Here is a 17,880-nt window from a genome sequence, read left to right on the forward strand (position 1 = left end):
ATGCATAAAAATAAATAAAAATCTGTTTTAAAATGTACAGGTGAAGCCCTTTCATATGATACCCCACTTGGTATACTTATCTTACTTTGAAAATACTTATTATTTGTTCATGAATTGTGATGTAACCACAAATTTACGATTTTCGGATTTTTTCCTTTACGTGTGCTATAAGATCTACCTACCGGCCAAATTTCATGATTCTAGGTCAACGGGAAGTACCTTACAGGTTTTCTTGACAGACAGTCAGACACAACAAAGTGATCCTATAAGGGTTCCTTTTTTCCTTATGAGGTACGGAACCCTAAAAAAACCACAGCTTTCAAGCGTTGTAACTTTTTATTACTAACTTAATACTTGTAACAAAAGGTAACTTAAAACTTGTAAAACTATCAATACAATATATCAATACAAACATTCAATCATAATATTAATATTCTCCAGTTCTTCTGATCCAATTATCTTGTCGAATTGACATTTCAGTATGTCGCAAGATGGCAAATCTTGTAAGGATCTTATACCTTACCCCCCGTTCCCACTCGTGGTTTGTCGGGCCCAGATTTAAGATGATTATGTTCCAGTAGCAGAACAATTTATATGATGCTATTCACACTTGTCGGAAAGTGTCAAAATAATATGAAGCGACAAACGACAAGTGGGAATGGGAGGGTTACGTCTTTTCTTATCCTCTGTTTTGACGTCAACGCGACAAGATAACAGTCTTTATATAACAAATGCAAAATATCAGATCACTTTAAGTCTATTTCAATAAAAGCTGTAGCTGCAATATAAGAGGCATAATTTTTTGTTATTTAAATATAGCTATTATTAACGGCGGTTGGTCGAAGTAAGCCTGACTAACCACGTGAGTACAGCCGGTATTAGCTATATTTCTAATGGATTTGTAAAGTAGGACCTGTATTATGCAGCTGATATTGAGATAGTCTGAATTAATTTCGAAAACTTATCATACTCAACATTTTTCATAGTGGTTGCCATCAAAAACGACATTTTATGTTAAAAACCGTTTCAGTACTCGACAGGAAAGATTACACATTTAACTTTAGAGAGCGAGCGAGAGAGAGAGAGAGAGAGAGAGAGATAGATATATATAACGATTTCGTAGAGCGTTGTCTCTGTCGTTACGGCAGACGAAACGTCACGTAGACAGTGACAGAGACACTACGAAACCGAAATCTTTTCTAAAGTTGGATGCGTAATCATTACTGCTGGGTATAATTCGTACAAATTGGCTTCTCACGCGCCATTTTAACTATGGGTCAATTGTCATGTCAAAAGTACGTTCACCCTTGAAATAAGGACTAAAGTCGTACGTTTGACATGACAATTGACACAAAGTTAAAATGGCGCGAGACAAGTTAAATTTTACGCGTTCTACTGTGTATTGATTTGATGAACTCTTAATGACTACTTACTTCTAAATTGTATAATGTGTACAAAATGATATCTCATTCGCCATCTTAACTTTGTGTCAACTGTAATGTCAAAAGTCCATATTTTAAAGATGAACCGTATTTTTGAAATGACGGTTGACACGTATAGTTAAAATGGCGGGCGAGTTCTCATTCTGTACGGACTATACTTCACATTTACCTTATTTTAGTAGTGATGATCGAGAGATATGTAGTCTATTTTGATTACGATTACAGATGAATTTTTGTGATGAGTTCCACTATCACAAAAATTTGGTGCATAAAAATATTTTTAAAGGAAACTGTTTAATACAAAGTGAAATATTGCTCATATTTTGAGTGGACAAATATCTGAATAGCAGTACGTACCACGATTAATATTACGATGAGTTTGAATTATCAATATGTATTTTGATTTTCAATCCAGTTGCCATCCGCTCAATGCAATTGCAGGTCCCGTTGTGACCACGACTTATGCAACTGGTTCGAAATATTGATAATTCAAAATCATCATATTAATAATATCAGCTATTCGAGACGTTTCAAATTACAGACTTAACAGAAAGACAACTTATGTGTCCAGAAGGGTAACATGCTTGAATGAGACGCGTTCTGGGCGAGACGTGCAGCGTGCGGGCTGACCAGCAAGAGAGTGTGAAGCGTCAGCCACTCAGAATGCCTGACACAAGAACGTGATTGACACGGACGCTGCACGCTCCGCCCCGCCTAACGCTCAGCTAGAGCGAGCACTCAAGACTAGATATTCCTGCACACTGAGCCACTAGTCGTTGCCACCACAAGTTGCGGACGAGACATTTCCTCTTCTCCCGCTCACATTCGACACAGTTGCCGGTTTTTTCCCGGCGCCCGCCCGTCAAGTCTAGTGGGCCGCAGCACTAAAGGTACCTCTGATACCTCGGTATCAGATAGCGGGAAGCGTGCGCCTTTCGTGCGCGCTGAGGTCGGGGTGCCACACGTCGACGATGAGCACGAGGCGCGCGCCGCTGCCGTTGTGCCACACCTCGTGCTCGAAGCTGTCGTCGAAAATGAACGTCTTGCCTGTCTGCCACTGCCTGCAAAAACAGGAAAGCCTAATTTTAAAATTATTACAGGCGTAAATTATAAATTTGTAATACCGCCAAGTATAACTGGGACTATGAAATCACAATCAAAAGTGAACTCACCTAGTCTCCTTGTCCACTCGTATGTAAGTATTTTTGGTGTTGCTGAGGCCCAGGTGCATCCGCAGGCGGCAGTTGGTGGGGCCGACGTGCGCGCGCACGTGCGTGCCCGCCTCCATCGCGCTGAACTTCACCTGCCCGCGCCGGCAGCGCGCCGCCGCCGCCTCGCTCCGTACGATCGAACACGTGACCGGCGCGCGTGCGCAGCGTCCGGGGATCTCCGCGCCCCGGACGAATACATCCAGTTGCGTCCACTCGCCGCGCTCCTTCAGACCTTCCTTTTCTTTCTCGTACAGCTCCTTCGCCGCTTCGCCCTCTTTCAATATATCTCGCCACGAGCGTTCCAGTGCTCGAGCTAGATTCACGTACGGCGTTTCCTCTACCGGCCACCAAGGCCGGCTTCTCAATCGTGGCACGTTGTAGAGCGAGCGTTGCGCCGGCGATAAAAAGTGCCCGAGCGCCGCGCCTCGCTTGTGCACTTCGTGAGCTTCTTCGGGCCGACCGAGCAGCAACAGAGCGTCTCCCAGATGATAGTAGAAGCGAGGCTCGTTTGCGGGCCCCGCGTCTCCTTCGAGAGCTTTATACAAGGCTTTCACCGCTTCCTCTAGTTTATTGTACTGAGTTTTTAACACGAATCCGTGATGAGCCAACGCTACACGGTCATTCGGCCATAGACGAAGCGTTTCTTTTAGAACTTCATCTGCTAAGTCTGCTCTGTAAAAATAAATTTTAATTACACATATTGATATACTTGCGCTAATGATACTTCTGAAATAGTACAGAGGCATCATTAGCGCAAATATATATACGGCATAACAAATAATAGTATCGTCCGCGGAATTATGAAGTGGCTTACCTGTTTGCCATTAGAAACGAAACCGTCAAGTTATTCCGATAGTGGACATCGTCGGGGAACCTTCTTATTAAAAGTCTATAAATCGGTTCCGCGTTAAGATAAGTACCTGGAAAAGATACAATTTTTAAAACAGTGTTCACACAACACTTTACACCTATCTATTTTTATTGCTTTTGTATATAATACTTCTTACCAAATACTTATTTAATGGAATTAAGTGATCCGTACCTCTGAACTGAATCCTATCGATGGCTCTTTGGGCAACTTCCAGGAGTTTCTTGTCCGACAGACGCTCGTTCATCTTGAGGAGATGCAGGTACGCGGCAATGGCGCGGGACAGCAGGCTGTTGTCCCTCTTGGCCTCGGCGGCCAGGTCGGCGGCGCGCGCGGCCAGCCACCGCGCGCGCCCGCTGCCAGCCAGCGCCGCTGCACTGACGCGGCGCTCGCAGGAACTCCAATCACCCTCCGCAAGTTAGTAACGATCACACAAAAATTCACACAAACACACACTCAGTAAATAGGTAGGTAGTAGGGTATATTTTTTTTATTCACGAAATATTTAAAGAACACATGCTTTGGAACAAGTAAGGTTCCTGCCCCAGCAACCTGCAATACTGGTTTTAGGGGGAAAGTGTTCACAGACATCAACAACAAATCAATATTCCAACTAAGTATTATTAGACATGCTTTCATCAATTCAAATTAGAAAAAGTAATAATTAATAACTATAAATTATCAAGGCAATTATTATAAATATTTGCTAATGAAAACTAATTAAGTTCATTATTTAGGGTGTGTAAAAGAGGAAACCGAATAATTAAGGTAATCGTAAAGTCGTCGAAAAATCGCCAGGGGAGATCTACGCAGGGTGCGGGCGCAAAACTCGACCTAGCGGTTCTGTCGAAGAGTTATTTGGGGGGAAAATGGCACAACGAGCAAAGATACTACAAAATTAGTTAAAAGTTAATCGAGCCAATCCTGGAAGAATAATTGTTTAAATTAGTGCCACTAGAGAGTCACCAGCCGCACGTGCCGGACGCCACGTATTATTGCTAAAAATATAAGATCAACAGCATGAGTCCACGATAAATACAGTTCCTACCTACTACTAACATCACACGGGAGTTTTTTTGTATTATTTATTTGCAGCAAAAAAACGTCATGTATGGTCGGGGAAGGAACGCTCCGTACACCGCCGCGCACAGCCTCCGCGCTATTCTGGTGCGGGCGAGCGCGGTTGACGTGAGGGTGTGCCCCCCCCCCCCCCCCTCTCATCATACCCCGGTTGCCATCTCAACCTGTCGCGTACTTTACCTATTCATCTCTCGCTACTGACGTCATTAAATTTTCCGTATTGAATCAGTTTTGTTGCGATCGGCGCGCGCAGCACTTGTTGTAATTTGTGATTATGATTAACTTAATTTAACTATAACTTAGTAAAGTAAAGTAAAGATAAAGTATCTAGCTTTCTAATTTATGAATGAATTATTAAAATCGATTAAGAAGTTTCAGAGGTTATCGATTACAAACAAATAAATCTCTTTATACCTAATGTTAGTATAGATGCGTTCGCGTTCGTTCATCCGACTGAGTTGAAACTTTGTACATTTTTAGGGTTCCGTACCTCAAAAGGAAAAACGGAACCCTTACACTTTGTTGTCTGTCTGTCTGTCAAGAAACCTACAGGGTACTTCCCGTTGACCTAGAATCATGAAATTTGGTAGGTAGGTAGGTATTATAGCTGGTATTCGGGGAAAAATCTGAAAACCGTGAATCATAAACTAATAATTAGTATTTTCATTTTTCTTAGTAACATAACTATATCAAGTGGGGTATCATATGAAAGGTCTTCACCTGTGCATTCTAAAACAGATTTTTATTTATTTTTATGCATCATAGATTTTGAATTATCGTGCAAAATGTCGAAACAATAAGACTGCAGACGGAACCCTCATTGCGCGAGCCTGACTCGCACTTGACCGGTTTTTATTTTTGGGACTTGCGGGTCCGGCAAGTTAACTAATCCTACGACCTGTAAGTGTGAGCGAAACAGACAGATAATATATATAATATAATATAATATAATAATTTCTATTTTGCTGTTGCTATCAAGTTATGTAATATACCTGGCGGAGTTCTTCCTGGGCGACGTTGAGTTCTGTACGCCAATAGGCTTCACTGGGCTCACCGGGCCAGTCATCTTCTATACTGTTCCCACCGTCTTCTATAGAAAAGAAGTACGATTTAGCTCACAAGCAGAACAGAGCTCCAATTCTATATGACATTCAAATCTTATCCCAACTGCATTTAATTAACCACACAAGAAAACTGTTCTAAAGCTCATTTCACACTACGGGATATAAATTATTATATTATAGTCCGGTCAATATTGGTGTTCCCAACATTCATACCAATTTTTAGAGCTGAAAATTGGTACGAATGTTGGGAACACCAATATTGACCGGACTATAATATAATAATTTATATCCCGTAGTGTGAAATAAGCATAAGACGTAGGAAACAGCCATAGCAAACATCACCACTGTGCTGAACGCAATCTCTTTCGATGGTTGACACTTTTCTGATATCGGTTAGATAAATAAATTATAAATATACTTTTGTTTAATTTAAAATGTACATTTGCAACAAGATTATCTACCGCAAATTGCAATAATCGCTATTTGATAATCTCGTCTCTGGCGCTAGGCCTGCGGATACGCTAAAACTAATAAACTATTATAACTACCCTCATTGCGCGAGCCAGCCTGGCACATGGCCGGTTTTTAAAGCCTACAAGTATTATGAATAAAGTTAGCTATTACACTCACACTCGGTTAGTCATGCCAACTATTAGTAGTAATTGGTTTAGTTCACTCATGCTTGCTTTATTAAATTGGAAAAATCAAACATAAACTCCAACAAGTCTTGTTTACTATGTTTCGGTCCGAAACTACTCATATCTGGTTTCCGGCCAAATCTCTCTGGTTCTGGTAGACGACCATATTTAGCTTCTAGTCGGGTTAATAGCTCCGTGTCATCGACGTCTGATATTTCTTCTTCATCTTCAATTTCTTCGTCCTCTAGTTCTTCTTCAATTTGCTCATCATCTACTATTTCTACATCCTCAGGCTCGGAATCTTCACTGGGTTTTTGTTCCACAACTGGGAGTGATTTCTTTTGAATAAACTCTTTTAGGGGTTCCTCAATATCTTCCTGTTCTTCCTCTTCGTCTTCAGCTTCTTCTTCTTCACTGTATAACTCTTTTTCTTCATCTTTAGTGTGATCCACTGGAGCTTTCTAAACAAAAAATTGCGACTCATAAATTCTTTAACATAATATTGTTCTTTTATTATGATACGTAAAAAATATTAAAAATAGGTACCTAAAATACTTTTAAAAATGCATTAATTTTACATTGTAGTTAGGTCAAAGTGAAAACTATTTTTGCCAACTTAAAATTAAAGTTTCGCGGGTTCCAAATGCGCCTGATCTAAGAATGCAATAGGCTAGTTGACACTTTTTTTAAGTTGGTCTTAAATGGTTAATATTTGTCCTATTAGATCAAAAAAATTAACACTATATTTTTTTGCGCCCTAAAAACCGTAAAACTTTAATTTAAAAATATATTTTTCTTAGACAGCTGAAAACACTGTCGGCCATGTTTGACCGATAGATTATCTGTGCTCTGATGTCATGCATTTGTAAACAACAGCATAACCTCCCAAAGTTTAATAAACATGACTTCTATACTAGTTTACATGAAAAATATAGTAAATATCGTTATTGTATCATCCGAGAATGTAAAAACGCATCGATAAAGACCACAGGAAAGTTGTGGATTAGAGTGCCCAGTGAAATAAATATACGTAACACGCGAAGACTTGCTTAAAGGGATCCTATATGACTAACGACTTCAACCCAAATTTATTTTTGCAAAGATCACTTTGTTGTAAGTCTTACTTAATAACTTATTCAATTTATAAAGAGAAAACGATATTTTTTTACGTTTACTATGAGTTTTTAGAAATATATAAAAACTAGCTTATGCTCTTGACTTCGCCCGCGTGGACTTCATAAATTTCAAACCCCCATTAACCCACTCAGGGGTGGAATTTCAAAAAATCTTTTCCTAGTGGATACCTTCTCTTTACCTACAAAGAACACACCCACTAAATTTTCATGTATCTAGGACCAGCTGTTTAGATGTTTAGGCTGTGCGTTGATATATAAGTTAGTCAGGACTTTAAATTTTATAAATATGGATACTACGTTAGTCCCCGCGTGACATAGAGATGACATTTCTTTGTTTACGTATTTAATGACGTCACATCATGGCTGACAGCGTTTTCTGCGTTTCAAATAAAAATAAAAACTGTATTTTTTTAAATTGGATTTATATATCCATCCTGCGTTTTTAATAATTGTTATTGATATATTTCGTTGTCTTAAGCAAAATACTATAATAAATAATCATTTATTGGATGAAATTAGATATGAGTCAAGTAGCCTATTTATATACCTACCAATTTATTTTCAGGGCATTTTGAAACTGTATATAGAAGTTTATAAGGTGAATGTTATGTAGTATTAATCGTTTGATTGAAATGTACTCACTTCTACAACTGGTGCACTGTCTTGTTTCACGATAGGCGCAGATTTAGTTACTGGAGCAGGTTTCTTAAAGACCTCCTCTTCAATTTCACGGGCTATTTGAGTTAGTGGACTTTCTTGCACTCTTGGAGAAGGCTGTTCAGGTACAATAGTCATGCGACGGTCAACTATAGGCGTTTCTTCCCTAGTATGCTCCTCGGGTTCAGGAATATCTGTTACGGGGAATACACTAAGTAACAATACGCAAAAACAAATTGTTTTTTATTTCATGTGTTTTTGTTCAAGTATACTGGAATATTTTCTATATATTATGTATAATTGTTTGAAGTAATATAAACCATCTTTTGTTATATTGCTATTGCTTCATTTGGTTGTCTAGCTAGGAAAGTAATAAAGATATAGATCACGTCTATATTATTGTTAGAATTCTATATTTTTGGCCATAACTAAAATTATTTTTTGCAGTTAACGGCTTTTTAGTTAAGGGATGACGAAATTCGGCCCTTCTGTTTACCGTGTCGTAGGGCAGGTTATTACTTAGTATTATGGCATACGCACCCCTGGGGGCTGTGGCGCGGCGCACGACGGCGTGCGTAGCGACGAGCAGGGCGCCGCCCACCGCCAGCTTCAGCCAGACTGCAACATACGCGCGCACGCTTTAACCATAACGCTAAGTAATAACTTACAACAAGAATCAGATTAACTCTTATCTATTACTAGCGACCCGCCCCTGCTTCGCACGGGGAGCTTACTACAATTTTCGTAGGGATCTAAATATTAATAAATATAATAATATATTCGAATATATAAATAATATATTCGAAATAAAATATAGCCTATGTCAATCAGGAATAATGTAGCTTTCTACTGGTGAAAGAATTTTCAAAATCGGTTCAGTAATTCCAGAGATAACTCCTACAAACTTTTTTGAGCCTTGCCTTAAATGACTAATATTCCCCTTTCGCTAAGCGTCAAGCTTGTGCTAGGAGTAGGTACGACAATAGTGTATTGAGCGGGGTTTGAACCGAAGACCGGTTTTCAGTCCACTCCTTAAACCGTTGAGCTATTGAGCCTTGATATAGAAATTCTGGTACCTAATCTTTGATCCGTTTCTTTTAAACAGCACAATAGATTTGGCGAAAGAGTTAAAGCCACTCATAACCCCATAATGATAAACATAAAAGTAGTTTAGAATATGTCTAAAGTTTATCCAAGAAATCGAGAAAATCTCATCAGCAATTCATATATGTACTTACATACTCATAATATATGAGTCTTTACAATGGAAATACAATTTTTTATTCATTCTAATTAACGGTAAACTTAACAAAAAAATTCGAATGGTCCGAGATAGTTTATGAAATATGCAATTTTATAATGTTCATTGGAATTTGAAAAGAACGTTCATTATGAATTCAGCTCCGAAAGAAAAACACGATTCAGATCGTGTTTCTGAGAAAAAAAGAGCTGTTAAATTTTTGTAAGAAAAGACAAAATTCGAAACTAGGAAAATACCGGTAACGTGGTTGCCAAACATTAAGACAATTTATAAAATATACATAGATACTGGCGTAACAAATTACGTAAGAGCACCATACAGTTACCTTCTAAGCGATCGAAGCCACGCAACATGTCTAACCCCATTTTAATGATCGAGTTCATGTTTGCGAGTTTGTTTGCGAAGTATTATAAATATTCATACGTGCACTGCTGAAGCTGCAGTGGACACAAATAAGCGTGTTTAATGAGCAAGAGGCGTGGGCGACGAGAAATTACGACACGATATTTTTGCTTTAGTACACGTAACATACGTTAGATAGTGATTTTTAGACACGTGTTATACAGAAGCGGGGAGTAGTGAGGACGTGGTGCGGACACGTCATATCTGTCCACTTCGAAAGTCTGAAGAATAGGTATAGTACGCGACAGGTCGAGCTAGAAATCGGGGAAGGAACGTCCCGCACATTCGCGCAGCCCCCGCGCTAACACGGTGCGGGCGTGCGCGGGTGACGTGTGTCTTCCCGCCTTATACCGCGATTGCCATCTTGACCTGTCGTGGACTATACATAATTTATGTTCCAGACTTTCGACACGGAGGTGTCCTTCACGCCATACAAATCTGTATAAAATAGGTACAAGTATCTGGGCAGTAGACCACCTGTTCGCCACCTCTGTGTAAAGTATAAATCGAACCTCACACAGTGACTAATAAACTATTTGTGTTTAAACAATTTTTTTAAAATTATTATGTAAAGTTGTCAAAGAAAAGTATTTAAAGTGTGAAAATTCGGGCAGATTTTAGAACCACCAGGGTTCTTTTACCTAAACAAAAACCGGCTAAGAGCGAGTCAGACTCGCGCACTGAGGGTTCTGTACTTTTTCGACATTTTGCATGATAAATCAAAAACTATCACACATAAAAATAAATAAAAATCTGTTTTAGAATGGACGGGTAAAGCCTTTCATATGATACCTCACTTGGTATATTAATCTTACTTTGAAAGTTGAAAATATTAATATTTGTTCATGAACACATTTTAATTATTTTTTTGTGATGTAACTAGAAATTCACGGTTTCCGGATTTTACCCCTTACGTGTGCTATAAGACCTACCTACCCAAAATTCAAGATACTAGGTTAAAGGGAAGTAGCCTATAGGTTTATTGACAGACACGACAGACAGACAATGAAGTGATCCTATAAGGGTATCTTTTGAGGTACAGAACCGTAAAAAATCAGTTTAAAGTAACTCCGGATCACCAGCACTTAGTTTTACTAAAATAAAAATTAAAGCTTGTTGCTTTATGTTTACAACAAGTGGCTTAGTAAATAACCATAAAACAAGGCTATAAAGAAGAATATCGACATTATATTTGAAAATGGATATTGACATGAAAAGAAGGATTTTTTGTTTAAATAAAAGAGGCTTAATTTCAATACAAACTTTATTCAAAGAGCCGCAATGCTACTTTTAAATTGTAACTTGTAAAACTATTTTAGATTGATAAGGTTAAATTGGATATGTTAAGAATAATTCAATTGCCCACAATATCTGAACTTTGAAGTAATTTTAATTGATACGTCTGTAAACTTTTCTACTAGAATAAAAATATTTCTACCTTCCTATTTCTACCTTTAGACATGTCAATTTAGTTAAGAGATTGCGTACAACCGAATTAGCACCATCGGATTTGAATCGTTGGAAGTATAATAGTAGAAAACATCTACTGATAAATGTAGAAGCACAAAGCGCATGCAAAATAAGTAGATGAATTCAAATAGACCAATAATAATAAAAACAGAAAGCACTGACTTCATGACTTCAGCAAAAGTTTTAGATTTTCCCTTTGACACTTTTATGATTATGTATTTTAATAAAATTACAGTAGCGATACCACTGATACGCTGGACCTGTTTTTGAAGCCTTTGTGCGCTTAGAGCATTAGTGAGCGTCATGTGAGCGTATGCGGAACTGTTAGTGATGAGGCATAGGTCAACATAGTGTAAATATTGAGACCATTTGACGCAGTGTCAATTTAATTTCCCGCAACGCTCGGGGAGGCGCTTCGAATCAGCACAAAAAATTGACATTTTGTATGGCACGCGTCATCTAGCGTACTTGTATAAGTATATTTCGATGTTCGATATTATTACTTCATCAAAAAATGCACAAAGCGTGCCTGTCGTTAATATACTGTCTGAGAGCGGTTAGCACATTCGGTAGATAGTCTCGATGCAGTTATCAGCTAAATAGAACGCGTACTCGATTGCAAATCTTGTAGTTCAAATGCTGACTGCCGCCTGACACACACCAGATACATTTTTAAAGTAGCAAGCCAAAGTCGTTGCTTTTCTTCAAGCGGTTAGTACTATGAGGATATAGTAAGCTGTATAAAACAAATATTAAAATCAACTCACTTTGCGAACCCTGGGCTGCGTCTTCTTCCTCTCTGCGGAGTTGTTCCTGGCGTCTTTCATACTCCTCTTCCTCGGCTAAGGTGTTCACAGGCTTTTCGATAATTTCTTCTTCTATCTGTTGAGATAGACATAACCATATTACAAAACAATCCTACTGCGAAAAATTATGCGTGAACACATTCTCTGGTCTGGTCTGGATCACGTTGGCAACGGGCAACGTGATACAGGGTCTAGAAGCGCTGCACAGCCACCAAATAACTGGTCTTAACTGGTTTTTGAAAAAAATGTTAAACTTACACGCAAACACTTTTTACGTCAACTGTCGGGGTTTACGCAATCCGTACCATACCACATCAGCCGTCTTGAGTGAGACGGTATACCTAGTTACCTTACTTATATATTCATTTAAATACACATAATGTAACTTTGGAAGTGGTGAGTGAGACAAAAATTTTAACTGAAAGCCTGGCCATGCCTGGCGTCAATTTTAAAGAAAATAAATACTGGAACCATGGCGACAGTGTTAATTCTGTATTAATCTTATACCTAATAATATATCTCACTAGCTGCCCCGGCGAACTTCGTACCGCCTAACAGTCGATTCTTTTTCAGGATTTTTTTTAAATTTTTCTCTCTGTAAGAACAATCCCTGTACTTCAAGGAATATTATGAAAAAAGAGTTAGCGATATCGTTTCAGCTGTTCTCGAGATTCGCGATCAGTAACACATTCAGCGATTCATTTTTATATATTATAGATAAGCCGCCCATCCAGTATTTCATAGCACTTACTTCTACAAAAGGTTTTCCAGCCGGCTGCGCTGTAATACGTTCGAGTGGGGGTTCGTCTTCGTCGTCTTCCTGGTCCTGAAGGTCGTCATCATCATCATCATCATCATCGGCTTCTCGATCTTCCTTTGATGCTTCTATATTTCAAAAATAAGATCATAGTTTCAAAAAACCACGCATTTCACTTTGGTTGAATCTGCCTGTCTAGTTCTCTTAGACCATTTATTCTCACCAAGTTATTTGAGTTAAACAGTATTTAAATGTAAATATTATATGTTTCTGAATTACGACAGTTATTCCTCTCTCGACGACTCAACAGATGAATATTGATCTTGACAGAATTTGGCAGTCATATCAATTTGAGTCAAGCTATTTTTTATTTACCACAGAAATATATCGTAGTCTCACGGCTAAAAGAAATTTTATGCCGAATTACACCTAAACAAAGATGCAATTAATAAAACTTTACCCTGTTCGTCTCCGTCAGCATTTGTATGAGCAACAATTTCATTCGAATCATCGTCTTCGTCGACCTCTTTTTCTATCTTCTCAATTTCTTCATCGTCGTCTTCTTGTGAGTCTTCTTCTTCGTCCTGTAAGTTCCATCAAAATGTAAGACTATCGGCCGAATATTTTACATTATACAAACAAATGAATTGTTAAAAGAATTCTAAATATGTAGCGGCGTAGCTTTATTCTGACTCTAAATTAAAACATAAGCGCCTCTTAAATTTTAAGAAGCCTTTTAGTATTCGGAAGTTACTTAAGTTCTTTATTCGCTTTCAAGATTTTCTTCACAGGCGACATTCTATAGTAAAATAGCAAAACAGTTAGTATTATATAAAAATTCATGTTTGTCTGTCTGTATGATAACTATGTGTTTGTGTATAGTTCTTCTAAGTTGAAGTATAGTTGTTTTTGGCATTTATGTGAAAGATTCTAATATAACATTATCAATGAGCAGTAGGCGGCACGCGAGTAGTTCAAACAAAAGGGACATTGAATAGTGCACATACATAATATTATGCTTTATTGTGACTGATGGGATATCTCATGAATCAGAATATTCTGCCGCTTCGCTGCTTCATCGCGAGTCAGCGTATAAAGAATTATGTATAGAAATTTAGAAAAGCGTATTAAGGTCATGTGTTGGCTAAATTATATTAACGTACATACGTTATTACAACAATTTCCACACACAACATATTGTTATGCATTTGGATAGGCATAATGCATTAAGTAATTTAATAAGAATACTAGAAAATATCACACATAAACGATTAAAAAAAGAAGCAACCAACAATATAAAAAAATATATTTTCGTACACATTTATAAAGTCAGTTAAAAGTTTAGAAAAGTTAGTTGCCAATCAAATTAAAAACATCAATTTGTTATACGGTTAGCGTTTTTAATATCACACGCGTATCTTTATCAATGGTTTGCACCTCATTTTCCTGTTCATTATCCTTCTGCTCATTGCTTTCATTATCATCATCGTCATCATCGTTATCATTTTCGTATGTTATTTCATTACTAAGGTCGCTATCTTGATTTAGTTCTTTACTATCATCATCATCTTCACCGTATTGGTCATTATCTTCGACACTCTGATCATCATTTTGGTCAACGTCGTTATAACTTTGTTCATCAAGGTCATCATTTTTCTCTTCATCGTCATCCTTCTGGTAATCATTTTCATCATCCTGGTCATCATCATCATCATCATCACCATCATTCTGGCCATAGTATTCATTATTGCTATCGTCATCATCGTCATCTTTGTTATCATTAATAATTTCGCCGTCTTCGTCACCATCGTTGTCCTCGTCATCTTCTTCGTTGTCTTGGTACCATTTATAAGTAACTTTTTCTTCAACATCCTGTTTTAATTGTTTTGTTATTCAAAAATAAATCGATAGGTACATAAATTTTAGACTTGAAAGTTACAATTTTTTTTTAATTTTTTAAAATTTTCATTTACAAATGCACTAATAAACATTTATAAATTCTTCTTGATTGCTCAAGTCTTCACCATTATACCTAATACAAGGTGTGACCATTTTTTTTAACGGAGTGATTAACTTTTCCGCAGCCGTTTAAAGCTGAACGAGAAGTTTATTTTGCGAGTATTTGTTTCCTATTTGAACGAGAAGTTTATTTTGCGAGTATTTGTTTCCTATTAAGTTAATTCGGACGTTAGTAATAATAACCGGGATCAACGGTAACGTGCTCTCCAAGACACGGAGGGAAGGAAAAGGGCCAAAATAGAACGTCCAAAGTTCAGTCGCCCATGCAGTTACCGACTTGGGTCAACATTGCAACAGGCGAAATCGATTGATATATGCTGTCGCCATTGGAACACACCACCCTCAAATATAAAATTGATTACTTTCTTAAGGTGATCGGACACTGCTACAAGAGCCACCAGAGTAGCAACAAATTTTTCATTTCTGTAAATGCGAGTAGCATCAGCAGCACTGGAAACCCAGAAAAGTTGCGTGAATAGTTTAAATCAACGCAGAGCTTTGCTGGCGTCATCTCCATTTTTTTGCATGTATGATTCGATTGGCATCACTCACATTTTCAGTATTGAAAAATACACACACCCCTTGCAGCCATGTGCGATTGCCTTAAGAAACAAAATCTGTTTAACAAAGATATGACTCTTTATAGAACACTACACCTCATTATCTTGTAAATTCTCTTCACTTTGGTTATCATCTTCCTCATTACTATCTACTTCATTGCTAGCAACATTTTCTTCTTCATCCTCATCTGCTTCAATGTTATCTTCTTGAGATTCGTCCTGGTCTACATCATCTGCATCAGCTTCAGTGTCTTCAAGGGATTCTTCGTCTTCATGATCTTCTTCGTCGTCATGATCTTCATCTTCATGGTCGTCTTCATCTTCATCTTCATCTTCATGGTCTGATTCTTCAATATTATGTTCGTCCTCGCCTTCCTCATCATCCTATGTTTAGTAATTATAAACAAAAACTTACAAAAATAATTTCAATTATTAGAATATTATTTCCCTATAAATTTTTTTCTTATGCAAAATTGTACATTACTTAATTTGTACTCACTAGTTGTTTTATTCAAAATTCAAACATTATGGGCTGTATCGGGGTGTGGTAAATAATTACATCATTTTAATAATAATAATATATTATTTGATATTTCCTTTTCTTTCAGTTTACCACCAAGCATTTGTAATTCGATTCAGTCAGCCTTAATGTAAAAACTGTGTGAAAAATTACTTTGAAATGAATATACATAATTTTAGATCATGTCATATTAAATCTTTAAACTGTAAAGCTGTAGTTAATGAGTACATTAACTATTTCTGTATAGGTTAATGAGATTGATGTGCTAGTAGAATGAATATCAATCTGGCTTATGTTTCTACCATGTGAAATGTATTTGATTAGGTTTAGTTCAAATCAAAAGGTTGTTCTGAAATGGTTTAATACAACAAATTGTATCAGCAATTTCGAATGCTAGGCAAAATGAGTAATGATTATGTATTCATAACTTCAAGATGGGCATTAAATTTCATTAATTTTTTAGTTTTAGATTTATCATACCTACATAATAATATAAACATTGTGGACACTGAATTGTGTATTTACAGTTCATCAAAATCAGTGAAGAATTAAGTTCAATCATTGTTCTGAGAACATTCTCTGAAAAATATTTTTTAGACTGTTGCTAAAGCCTTCAAGTAAGTATTTTTAATCTTCCATTAAGATTATATAATATGGGTATGTAAACAGCTTAGTATTCATTGTATAATTATTCAATTAAGCTATAATTCAACGGATATCTTATTGCTACCAAGTAGGTTTTACTTACATGATGTTTCAAATCTAATGTATGCTCATCATGATGGTCATCGTCAGGTGCATCTTCTAGCCAGCCTTCCAGAACGCCAGAATATCGCGACTCCACTGAATTGGCTTCCACTGAAAAATGGAATATATTTTTTTTAAACTATTTTTAAGATTAAGATGAATTTTTCAGGTACTTACCTAAGTAAGTTAATCTTAATAAGTAGCCATTAAAATGACTAAATAAATAGATTTTTTTTGACAAATTAAATTTAAAATTTGCACTTAAGGAAATAAAATGTTTGGTATTGAAGAGGCATTCATGTTAGCTAGGTATATTATTATAATATCACACAACTTTGATAAAATGCTGAAATTATAGAAGTTCCAGAAATTGTTATGCTTACATTCAGTTAATCCTCTATTTTCCAGTATAATCAATCCGATAAGAGTAATTAGTATAGCCAAGAGAGAGAAGAATATGATCTTTGCACACCAATGTCCGCCTGTGCCATTGTCTTGCTGAGTGTGTATGAACACGTCGCCCTCGCCTAGCGCAGCTGCCGTACCACGAGGTTCCTCTACACCTAATTCATCTGAAGAAAGAAATACATATATATGTATATCCAAGAGTCACATTCTCAAGGTATATTTAGAGACAATTTCTTACCTTTCTTTTTCTTTTTGTCCTTACGTTTTCTTGGTTGTACGTCACCTGACATGATTTGCTATGTTCTGACGCTCTTTAGGCGGCAGAAGATACTTCCTTTATTGTTTCATAACCCTGTGTAAACAATGGGAGTACGATGAACTTGCAAACAAGGCACGGAATGTGAATTCGTCCAAATGCGCAATTTTCATGAATATATAGACTTGTATTGGCTCACGTCGAAATATTAAAATAACCTACATAACAAAGTAGGTATCACTGCTCGTTTCTTGAATTTATTTTAGAATTTAACCTAAAAATAACCGGCGAAGACAGCTGGGAAAAGAGACAGCAAATAATAGAGGAACAGGGGGATGCCGGGGGGTGAGACTTGAGAGGGGTAAAAATGGTGTACAATCATATGTACAAATTGTACAATACTCAGTTACAATACGAGAAGTTCACAGATTCTGAGGAATTGTTCTATGGTACACGAGTTGATTGTTTATCTGTGATTCATAGGACTATGGTCTGTGATGTCAGAACCCAGAGCAGTAAAGCCAGTTGAATAAGAATAAGGCATGAACACGGCATGAATAAGGCCTTCGCTTGGCCTT

General features: G+C 37.2%; 1 protein-coding gene across 3 annotated transcripts; it reads right to left on the reverse strand.

Moving 5' to 3' along the window:
• Positions 1 to 317: 317 nt before the first annotated feature.
• Positions 318 to 17,641, reverse strand: Asph (Aspartyl beta-hydroxylase). Of its 3 annotated transcripts, XM_069506508.1 has the most exons (17): positions 17,525 to 17,641; positions 17,285 to 17,398; positions 17,022 to 17,210; positions 16,640 to 16,749; positions 15,468 to 15,755; positions 14,230 to 14,664; positions 13,253 to 13,376; positions 12,787 to 12,920; positions 11,997 to 12,111; positions 8,637 to 8,714; positions 8,082 to 8,290; positions 6,401 to 6,764; positions 5,594 to 5,691; positions 3,696 to 3,930; positions 3,468 to 3,573; positions 2,615 to 3,325; positions 318 to 2,503 (listed from the first exon to the last, which is right to left on the reverse strand). In XM_069506508.1, exons 2-17 carry the CDS (start codon positions 17,334 to 17,336, stop codon positions 2,353 to 2,355), a joined length of 3,399 nt encoding a protein of 1,132 aa, XP_069362609.1. In that variant the 5' UTR covers positions 17,337 to 17,398; positions 17,525 to 17,641; the 3' UTR covers positions 318 to 2,352. The 3 variants fall into 3 exon arrangements, with proteins under 3 accessions (XP_069362609.1, XP_069362615.1, XP_069362623.1); XM_069506514.1 differs by lacking the exon at positions 14,230 to 14,664 and having other exon boundaries at positions 17,285 to 17,640; XM_069506522.1 differs by lacking the exons at positions 6,401 to 6,764; positions 8,082 to 8,290; positions 8,637 to 8,714 and having other exon boundaries at positions 17,285 to 17,641.
• Between the last annotated feature and the right edge of the window lie 239 nt (positions 17,642 to 17,880).

Source organism: Maniola hyperantus, chromosome 2, assembly GCF_902806685.2.
Source record: "Maniola hyperantus chromosome 2, iAphHyp1.2, whole genome shotgun sequence".
Taxonomy (NCBI): domain Eukaryota; kingdom Metazoa; phylum Arthropoda; class Insecta; order Lepidoptera; family Nymphalidae; genus Maniola; species Maniola hyperantus.